Source organism: Rhipicephalus sanguineus, unplaced genomic scaffold, assembly GCF_013339695.2.
Source record: "Rhipicephalus sanguineus isolate Rsan-2018 unplaced genomic scaffold, BIME_Rsan_1.4 Seq10377, whole genome shotgun sequence".
Taxonomy (NCBI): Eukaryota; Metazoa; Arthropoda; class Arachnida; order Ixodida; family Ixodidae; genus Rhipicephalus; species Rhipicephalus sanguineus.
In genome coordinates, this window is record NW_023614212.1 from 47,056 (window position 1) to 58,105 (window position 11,050).

Here is an 11,050-nt window from a genome sequence, read left to right on the forward strand (position 1 = left end):
GTGATCGGTGAAATGCAGGGAAAGTGTCCACTCCCGAACGAAAGAGAAAGCGCGCCGAGAGCGAGCGCCTTGTCTGCCTCCATTCGGCGACTCTGAGCGAAAGAGAAAGCGCGCCAAGAGCGAGTGCCTTGTCTGCCTCCATCCGGCGACTCCGAGCGAAAGAGAAAGCGCGCCAAGAGCGAGCGCCTTGTCTGCCTCCATCCGGCGACTCCGAGCGAAAGAGAAAGCGCGCTAAGAGTGAGCGCCTTTTACGATCGCAGGCATTCAATGACATGCACCATTCGCATTGTACAAGCACCATCTGTCATCTTTAAACAGCAACTCTAAGAAATACATGAAACGCCATCTAGTGAGCAATTCATTAAACTAGAGCTTTAAGAAATACATGAAACGCCATCTAGTGAGCCATTCATTAAACTAGAGCTGGCTACATACATACTACTACAGAGGAGGGAACGACCCACACCCTAAAGAGCTTCACCCCTAATAGTGTTACTACTTTAATAAGCATACCGTACCCCACTTGTCTCGCTGCCACAGGTTGATGACGCCATTGACACAGTATGAAATATGAGATTCATTTGTGTCTAGATTTACACATCAAGTTTCTTACAGTAACCTAGAGAGAAACATTTTGCTGTGACGCTGTTATGTGCATGGGAAGGCCTTGATATGTTGGATTTGGATTGGCATCATAGAGCCAGGGACCTTGGAACCCCATCTGACTTGCAGTGTTCTGTCTATCAGAATGGTTAATTTCCTACTCAAGCAGCACGTAAAGGTCTGTGTTTTCTTCTTTAATGTTATACAGTAACATGTTTTATTTAGTTATGAGGACTTCTGCTTGATGTACATTTAGATTAAAGGTATCGGGCATCATCAGGCCGCTAAAGAAAGGACAGATGACAAGGTCTCTGCTCACTTTGTGACAGAGACCTTGTCATAATCTCTTTCTACTGCTTGAATAGACACTGTGGGCGAGTAAGATTCATCAAAAGATGTTATACCTGTGACTGAAACCTCTTGTGAAGATATTATTTTGAAAAAGGTTTATTTGCGTAGCCACATCCACATTTTAGGCCAAGCCTCGCTCAATGCCAGCCAACATATGCCTTGCAGGGATGTCTACCATCATTCCCTTGATGGCACAGTGCCTGTTGGGAAACTTGCATTGGTGGTGATGTCAGATTCTTTTTTCCAAGCAATATGCACCATGACTGTGCTCTACAAGTGCTGGATGCTCTTAATGCAGTGCTTAAAATTTTCACTGATCGCCATGACTCTCTGACCGGTCTCTTTTTGCAATGAAGTTGGAAAGGCCACAGTCTTCAAGTCAAATGCCAGAAGGCTGAAGTCCCATATGTCAGAGAAACATTGGCCCAAGTGACCAATTGTAGCACTTCTGGTCCTTGTGGGCCGGTGCAGAGCTCACTTTCTCCTTCTTTTTCCCTTTTCTAGTCCTTGTTTCATTGCACCCATTGTGGGGTAGTGAACTGAATACTTGTCTGGTTGACCTACCAACCTTTGCTGTCCTTTATCTATCTATTCATGAATATACATTGTGTTTTGTCATTTTCTTGTGTTTTGTCAATTATATAAAATAGTCATCATCATCATCAGCCTGTCTACGCCCACTGCAGGGCAAAGGCCTCTCCCATGTTCCGCCAATCAACCCGGTCCTGTGCTTTCTGTTGCCACGTTATACCTGCAAACTTCTTAATCTCATCTACCCACCTAATTTTCTGTCTTCCCCTCACGCGTTTGCCCTCTCTTGGAATCCAGTCAGTTACCCTTAATGACCACCGGTTATCCTGCCGACGTGCTACGTGGCCGGCCCATATCCATTTCTTCTTCTTAATTTCAACTATGATATCCTTAACCCCCGTTTGTTCCCTGACCCACTCTGCTCTTCCTGTCTCTTAAGGTTACACCTATCATTTTCCTTTCCATCGCTCTCTGCGTCGTCCTCAATTTAAGTTGAACCCTCTTTGTAAGTCTATATAAAATATAAAAGTGATATAAAAGTGCACATTACTAAATAGTTTGTTTTTAATGTACCTATATTTTATGTAACATTCCGCTTTATTTTATTGATAGTGACTGTATAGAAAAATGTCGTCATCCTTGTCAGCTGCAGGAAGGGGATGTGAGGAATATTAACATGTTATTATTTACCTGGTTCCTAATAAAAGCATTATTCTCTGTTGGGTTCATGTTCCCAGGAACAAAGCTAGTCTTTGTCAGCTTCTTGGCTAAAGTTTTTATTTTTGCCGCCCACCCTATAAAGTAATGCTTCTCCTAGTTTTCTTACATTGGTGGCAGTTAAGATGTGTACAAATCCACCATGTGCAGTAAGCATTACAGTGAATTTTTAACTGTGCACTAAGCCAGCTTTTTGCTCATTGTATGGTTATTGCTGGTCACTATTTCACTATTTTATATTAGTGCTTTGGGCGTTTGAAGATTTCTGTTTGACTTTCATATGCAGGTTTGAAGAAGAGATACCTCCTCCATAATTCCCTTATCGCTCACCTTGACCAGGCAGCTTTTAAAACATTTCTACAAAGCACAAATTTTGCTGTCTCATATTCCTGTCAGAATAGAATTGGGTAAAAGTACTGTTATTCAGCTTCTATAACTACCTTAAAACCAGGAAAAAGTACTTCACTCTAAGTAAAGTTTCACATTATTTATACATATTCAGCTAGTCATTGATACGAAACGATAAGAATATTAATAGGAAAAATGTATGGAATATGGGCCTGCATATCTCCATTGATGACAGTAGTGTGCACTCTGTGAAACTGATGTATCTTTATACAATATTCTTAGCTTATTTTTTGCTGTATAGTAATAGGCTATTCTGTTCATATTATTTTGCATGTTTGGTGTTTATTCTGCTTGAGAAATACAATGATATTTATAAATGTGGCATAAGTTTTTAAAAATACATTTGCTGTTATATTAGTTTTTTTTTTTTCAAATTTAGGAATTTCCTTATGCATTTTTACTTTCAAAGTTGATAAGTTGTTTAATAAACCTACACTTATTGAGACAGTTCATGTCTAAGAGGCCACTGTACTTCTTTCTTCAAAGTTTTGTTGGGTGACACACATTGACAAGTAATTAACTCAATTCACATTCATTTTTTTGCAATGAATTAGTAATAGGAGAAGTCCTTGGCATGATTGTTTGGAACAAGACATTTAAATTGCACTTTATTAGACTGGTTGGGATACACATTATGATAGGAGTGCAGAAAAAAAGTAGTTTTTTGCCTGCCATCCCCTTTCCTTTTGAAGTATGGAATAAAGCTTCATTCATTCATTCATTCACTCATTCATTCATTCATTCATTCAACGGTGAAGGTAAATTAAGACTGCTTGCGAAGAGTTCAGATGCTTTGTAAACGCTAAGCTACTGTGGTGCCAGCATGGCATTTTAACACAAACTGAAATATTCACACTCCATTTTCTTTTTCTATCTCAACGTGTTAGATCGCACTACATTGTACATGTGAGCCAGCTAAACATGGAGTTCTGATTTATTTTTTACTGTGTTCATGCTGACCTGAGACTATTACTTGCCCTCTAGCTTCCCTGTTACAGTAATGATAAATTGTCAAAAAAGGAATGTCGCTGGATTCCTTGTTCAACAATTTCTCATCACTTCAAGCCTCCATCTTTCTTTGAACTTCTATTTTGTTTGGACTGTTACTGTAATGTAGAAACTCCTCCTCTTTATCTGCTAAATTAATCTATATTCATAGTGTCTTAAACATGTGGATGACCATTACATTGAGAATTGGGGGCTTTCTGCAAGAGTAGGTCCTTGTCCTTTAACTTGTTCTCTTTACTGTTTTTTCCTACTGCAGATTATTGAGTATGAGAACCGTATTAGAGCTTACTCCACTCCAGACAAAATATTTCGTTACTTTGCCACCATGCGTGTCTACAACGAGGCTGGCGACTCCGAAATTTTCATGTCACCCCAAGACTTCCTTCGTTCAATAACCCCTGGCACTAAACAGCCTGAAGGTGAGAAAGTTTGTTTAAGGTCCTGTTGCAGCCAACTTCTATGACGAGACCAGCATTGAGCAGGGTATTAGCTACATCTGCCACACCTCCTGGTGTGCTGATTGTGATAGTGTACGGTTAGGCATTGTTTTTTTTTTCTCTGCTGCTGTCCAGAAAGATAACTTTCATGGATGTGTGTTAGCTAATTGTTTATTGATTTAGTGTGCATGTACACTGTTACTAGCATTAGATGGCATCTGATCTTTTTGTTTAGTAATACCTTTTTGCTTGCTGGAGGATTTTCTTTCACACTATGACTATAGTGGTTTGGTGTTGTGCTGAAGTTTATCGATCATATAAAGTCAAGCTGATGGTGATGTAGCCATGCACTGCCACCAGCTTGCCATGAATCTCTTTGGCATGATCTCTTGAAATGCAGCAAGTGTATCGCTGCTCGTCCTTCAACTGCCTTTCTTCATGGATGCTGCCGTGCTTGTTTTGATGCATCGGTGGTGTTCTGCAGTGCTATATAGAGCATAATTTTTGTAGTCCGCTGAAACTAGAGGGATGTGCACCCATTTTGATGCCTATCCTTTGTGCCTAATCCAAAGTTATGTGGTATCTGAAGTGTTTAGGGCAGAATTATCAAGACGGGACAAGAAGGGAGAACATGTACCACCATGCGTGTCTACAACGAGGCTGCTTCTTGTCTCGTCTTGATAATTCTGCGCTAAGCACTTCAGATATGTCGTACCAACAAGGCCAGAAGTCAACCCTTGCCAAATTTATGGTACCAATAAAGCAAACTTTATAAATGCCCCTTGTAATTCCATCATAATGTTTTCAGCCTTTCTAGAATTTTTAATCTCCGCTACCTTAGAAATTCCTTGCTTTTAATTCTTAGGCACTGCTTGGCTACTTCTCCGGCAAAGTCAGAGCAATACCGTGTCCATAACGTGGTGCATGTTGAAACCAAAGTATAGGGGTGTGTACAAATGGACAATAGATGGGCAAGTATGTTCTGGATGTAATGAAGATAACTCTAAAAGTGAAACATTATTCAAGATAAGTAATTACTTGATAATTAATCACTAATTATAACTTGAAAAATTTGTGGGTTGGAAAGTGATGGGATAATGTAAAATAATCAGGATAACTCATTAATTAAATAATTAGTTGCCACTTAGTCACTGATAAACATAATTGCAAAAATTGTCTGCTTGGATCGAGTTCAGTAAGGTTGATGGGGTCCGATCAGGACTGATAAGGTTCCGATGCATCTGATGACACTCATTTTGGGTTGCATCGTGTCTCACCGGGGCTGATGAGATCTGACAGGTGTCTGCTCGACCGGATTCGATCTGGTCCACTCAGGGCCAGATGCAGTTTGGGCGAACACATTTACAAGGGGGGGATTTAAACATTTTTAATTGGTTTCAAAAAGTAATACATAACGCCAGCACCCAGCACTGCGCACATGTATGATCACGCCATATATGTCGTTGCCCATGTGGCTGCCTGAGAGTGCAACCCTTGGACTGCACTCCACTGCTCACACATACTTAGTCAAATTCTCTGGCGATTCCATAATTTTTTTACGTTTGAGTAAAACATTGCTTGTTTATACTGATGTGTGAGAATCGCTGTGTATGCTTGAGTACTTCAAGTGCAACCAGGCACAACTCTCCAGTTGTTGTGTCAGCCATTGTAATGTGGTCACAATATTTGTCACCATCACAGCTTTTATATTCCAAATTTTTCGTAACGCAAGAGAGAGCCAGGCGTTACAAAAATGTCAGCAGTATTTTTGTTCTTTTGCTTCCTTGCTTTTTCATCTTGTGCTTTTTGTCACCTCATAGGCTATGGACTTGACCAGTACAAGAGAATTGACATACGTGTAAGTAGCTTCCAAGAAGGCTGCAACTTAGATGACAGTTTGTGCCCTTGCTTGTGGCCTTTCCCCTGACAGCTCTGTATTTGCTTTAGCTGAATAACTCGGTGGATGGTGCTTTCACTAACCATTCTTGTTCTTTTCTCTTTGCTTGCTGCTTAGACCGATAATGCTTCTGGGAACGGTTACAAGGTGTCTGCTGACATGGTGTGTGTGCCATCTTCCTTTCCCATTCCTTCCTGTCTGCTCTCTCTATAGCCTGTGATGGGTACTGACTGCTTTGTGAGGTACTGACTTGGCAGTTACATTTTTCTGTCCATGTGAGCTATGTCTAGAATGTAGTTAGATTTCAAGAAACATCTTTGATTGGTCTTTGTTCTAGGCAACTAGTGACTAGCCAATGTAAGGCTGACATGAGCACTAGATGACTCAAGGTCATACAAGCATGAAAGAGATTTGGAAAAAAAAGGAAATTACTTGCTCTCACTTGAGAGTGTCCACTCAATATTAACCTTGAAATAACTCTCCTACAGTTGGATTATGCATGAAATTTGCCTAATAGCAATTACTAGCCATTTGGAATATGGACTATACCAGGTGTTTCTGTACGAAAAAAAAAAAAGTATGGTGAAAGTCTAGGTGCATCCTCATTCTGCTCATTTTCTGCCCACTGTCATCCTCCTATTTCCTTTTCTAGCTGTTTCTGTTTGGCCACAGGTTGTGGTTGAATTCTGTGACTCTTTTCTGTCATGACAAGTTCAGGTGTAGGTGTCGAGCTTTATTTAGAGAAATAATAATGCATGCACGTGTACCTCTTTCGGTAAATGGGGTTATAGGCATAAGACGAGACATTTTTTTTTATGAGCTTCATTCGGCTGTGACTAACCAAAATTGGGCTGCTCAATCGGTTTCCCTTATTGTTTGAGTGGATTTATATTTTTATCTTTTCATTCCAACTTGTACATTTGCTCTACTGTGTCCATGTCGTACTAAACAATATTAATACTATGGGGGACTTAACTGCAATTCCATAAAGAAAAACCTCACAATACACACTATGTTTATGAATGCACATAGATAGTTGCTTGCATTCATTACCTACTGTTTTCTATTAGGGTAAAAACATTTTTACGCACAGGATTCACAAAAAAAAAAACTAAACTTTCGCTCTTCCCGTGAAGACGTCAAATTGAGCATGCATAGTACTTGCCATGCCTAGAAAGGTTGACTGTATTTACATATACAGTAAAGCCACTGAATACATAAATTACGTAACATTGGGCAGTACATTGACTATCGTATTTCGCCAATCATTAAGGACACATCCATTGCTTGTGAGTATTGGTAGGTCTTGTCACTTGCAGCACTATACCCATGTATTTAGATTTATGTGTACTTTAAAGAACCCCAGGTGATCAAAATTAATCTAGTATGCCCACTATGCGCTTCATATTCATATAGTGGTTTCGGTATGTAAAACCTCAGAACTTAAACTTTCAGCTCAATTAAGTGGTATCCTTATGTAACACACATTCATCTTTTTGCAGACTTGCTTGGACAGTGCCTGCATAGTTGAACACTTCATTGTGAAATCGCTGATTTTTTTAGATGGGCAGTAGTTCATCATTATTCATCAGATTTAAGTAGTTCATCATTACTGCACTGCACTTCTGAAAAGCAAACATTAATGGCAACTTATTGTCAAATGAGAGAGCACTTTAGGGACTAAAAGCAGATGTCATTGTGCGCAGTCTATTGTGTCAGTTGGTGTAACTTGCGGTTAACTGCCCATCACTCTTTAGTGCCTCGTGTCTTGCCTGCTTGAATGCATTGTGGTCTTCCTTAGTGCATTTTAGATATTAGTCTGTCTTAATGCTTTCTTAGATTGTAACAGATGTACCTCTCTTATCACTAACTTGCTTGCATTCCATATTCACTTATTCATTGGCTGTATGAATCCATTTTGTGTTTAAGATGATTTTACCCAATTGGTTGTTGAGTATACTTCGTTTCTGGCTCTCTGTACTTAAAGGGGTCATGAGCCACCCCACGGGCTTGGTGAAAGAACACATCCTGCGGAAATCAGACACTGCTATGAACAGCTCAGCCAAATCTTGTGGTTAGGTGCCGCAAAGAGAGTTTAAAAGCGGAGCACGAAGTTGCCATTTTATCAGGTGCCCTCTTTTCATACAGAGGCCTGTGCTCACTCTCTTCGGAACTGCCAGTGCCTGCTGTTTGACGTCGAACACCAGATAGCATGCTATCACACTTGTCTAAAACATTGGAGCAGTGCATTCTTAACTACAGTGGCAGCATATAATGATCTCTGTAAGCTTGAGAAGCGTGACTGCGTGTACATGTTTGTTCTTCATGTAAGATTCTGTACAGTGCAAAATTTACTTTCGGCTAATTGCAAAACAATAATTATATAAATGGTGTCTCTGGTGTACTGAAACTAAGGGAAAATAATTATGGGGAAAATAATGGGAAACTTACATTATTAAAAAGTTTTTTAAGGATTGTTGACGTACCCAGGGTGTCCAGAGAGTCGTTGCCTGTTTAAATGTTTTTACAACTGTTGAATTCGTTAGTGGCATTCATGAAGCTAATTTTCCACTTGGAGATAGAGTATCTTTATAGAATATTTAAATTTTAAAAGTTTGGGCAACCACTTAGGCACAGCATCCATGGTTTTTCCACGGAAACTCTCTTCTCGAATATTCATGAGAACAGCTCAGGTTTGTGCCTGTTGATCCACAGTCTGCTGGTTGATATGTTCCTTATTCTATTGCCCAGCAGTATAAGGAAGGATTGCTTGATGCTGTATTATGGCTGCAAAATTTTATGCTGGGTGATTAGTATTCAGGAGTCTGCTGTTTGTCTAAATTGTTGTTCCAGTGTGCTGTCATCTACTACTGTCTACATAGCAGAATGCTTTCTGTTATTCCTCTTTATTATGAAGCAAGTTTTGTGTCTATAAAGCCATAATTTATGTTTGTGGGAGTGTGATAGGTAGTATGTATACCAGAAGCATCACCAGTGGGGGCACTGGGGGGCGGCAGCCCCTCCAAAATTTTTGCTTGCCCCCCCCCCCCTTGCCCCCTCAAGAGCAAACATAGTCAAAACACAACGCATAAGTTCCCCACCTCCCTGCCTCTCCCGAAGGAACTCTCTTGTTTTGGGTGCCTTCCGCCCCTGTAAAAACTTAATTTAAATTTATACTCTATTTTTTATTTTTTGTCTTGACAACATACTGCAAAACTGAGTGCAGCTGCTACAAAACACGTTTTTTTTATGCTACAAAGTCTGCTCCAAAACACTCTTGGCCATTCCCATCACGACAATGGTATGAAATGGCTTTAAACAGCCTTCCAGTAGTGAGGAACTTGGTTGTTCAACTGGGGTGAGAGTGTAAAGCTCAGTAAAATCCTTGCCGGTAAGGTGGCACTTCAATACCAAGGTATTGCCTGCTTGTAGCTTATTTTTACTATATTCACAAAACTTAGGGTTGTGTCACAAGACTTAGTGTCGAGACTTGTCAAACCATGTAATTTGAACTTATCAAGCAAACAGATTACTTCATTATTTTGCCTACATCATTCCTGGTTGTATAGTGGACATCATGCAGCCTTGCAAACACTCCAAAGCTGCACATAAAACAGATGGATAGAGAGTACCTTTAATTATGAGAAGTGGTGTTTTCCAAGAGCAGATCCAGGCTGCGTAAGATTTTTTTGTTCTCTTGAACCTGCTGTCATGCTCAACATCACCATCTTCGTCATCAGCACAGTTTGGCCCAGGTATAGACATGGCAAAGTTAGAATTTATCTTCATATTTGACATCTTTAGGGGTACAAGTAAGTTCATTGAGAGACTTAACATATAGCGTAATGGTTGCTTTGGTCTCATCGGTGCCCTGTATAATTTTGACAAATGCATACCTTGCATGCAGAATTATATTAGGGAGTTCTAAAAATAGCATTGCCAAGTAGCTTTGCATGCCCAAAAAACTGAAATGCCCTTTATGCACCTTTTGCATTCTTTTGTGCTATTTTTGGATTCCTTTGTGCAGCTGTTCTATGGTATCAACTGACTTTGGGTCCTCTATTTCTAAAATTCCTTAGTTAAGGTGTCTAATAATGTCTGACCTCTGTTAGTGCATCATTTTTCTAATGTAAATAAATGCAGAACAGAATTCCGGATTATTTGTAAGCAGTCAACATATTCTGCTCACATCTGCATTTAGCCCCCCAAGCTATTTAGGGATTTCAAGGACTCGGCATTATGGAAGTGTTACATGTATTTCACCATTTGTTGCAGGATGAGAAAGTATTTTCAGGACTAAGCGAAGACAGCATTTTTTACAAGCGAGTTCGTCTGGCTTGATCAGCTTTCGGATTACATTTTCCTGCTCACCATACTGTCAGGTGAGGCCCTTCTGCACGTGAGGACATCCATCCCTGATGAGCGAAAAGGTGGTGCCCTCTGGGCATGGTGGGGGAGACTGTGTGTGCCATGACATTGAGCGGTTGTCGGAGTTTTTAGGCCTTATAAACCTGATGTGCATAGTAATAGCATTAATCAAGCTCTGTGAGACTGTGGTGCATGTAATGGAAGTTAAGATTAACACTAACTGTTTTTTCAATTGAATTTGGAATGCACGTGACCCTCCGTTGTAGCGTAGTTGCTAAGGTGCTGTTCTTCCATGCTTGAGGACACATGTTCAATTTCTGGCCACGGTGGCCAAGTGAAGCCTCAATATTTCATTTTGAGCTACATGCTTTTTACATTGAGCAAAAAAGGCATTATCTGTGTTATTATTGATATGAATAAAAGTAACAATACAATCAAAAGACTAGAACTGGAACTAGGACTAGACTAGCATACGACTAGAACTTAACATACCTCAAACTTGTCAATTAGTAGGAGGTGAATATTAAAGAAACATCATTAAGGCTTTTCAAATTTTCATTCTTTTACTAATATTGTCACATAGTACAAGATATACCTAGTTTTGGAAGTGCAAAACAGTGTTTATGTATAGAATAATATTTGTGAGCACCTCTCATGTATGTTAGGCTGAAGTAACTTCTGTACATGTGCTTTGAATACTTCATGCTGCCATACATTATTTTACATTGTA

General features: G+C 39.9%; 1 protein-coding gene across 2 annotated transcripts; it reads left to right on the forward strand.

The window, feature by feature from the left end:
• The first annotated feature begins 607 nt into the window (after window positions 1-607).
• LOC119375950 (calcium uptake protein 1, mitochondrial-like) lies at window positions 608-10,328 on the forward strand. 2 transcript variants are annotated; one of them, XM_037645967.2, is made up of 5 exons: window positions 608-781; window positions 3,875-4,037; window positions 5,876-5,913; window positions 6,070-6,114; window positions 10,228-10,328. In XM_037645967.2, exons 1-5 carry the CDS (start codon window positions 749-751, stop codon window positions 10,291-10,293), a joined length of 345 nt encoding a protein of 114 aa, XP_037501895.1. In that variant the 5' UTR covers window positions 608-748; the 3' UTR covers window positions 10,294-10,328. The 2 variants fall into 2 exon arrangements, with proteins under 2 accessions (XP_037501895.1, XP_049267285.1); XM_049411328.1 differs by lacking the exon at window positions 6,070-6,114 and having other exon boundaries at window positions 639-781.
• The last annotated feature ends 722 nt before the right edge of the window (window positions 10,329-11,050 follow it).

Coding starts and splice junctions, on each gene's coding strand:
- LOC119375950 (XM_037645967.2), top strand. CDS start 749: ATGGTTAATTTCCTACTCAAGCAGCACGTAAAG. Junction 782..3,874: donor TACTCAAGCAGCACGTAAAG/GTCTGTGTTTTC, acceptor TTCCTACTGCAG/ATTATTGAGTATGAGAACCG. Junction 6,115..10,227: donor ACAAGGTGTCTGCTGACATG/GTGTGTGTGCCA, acceptor CATTTGTTGCAG/GATGAGAAAGTATTTTCAGG.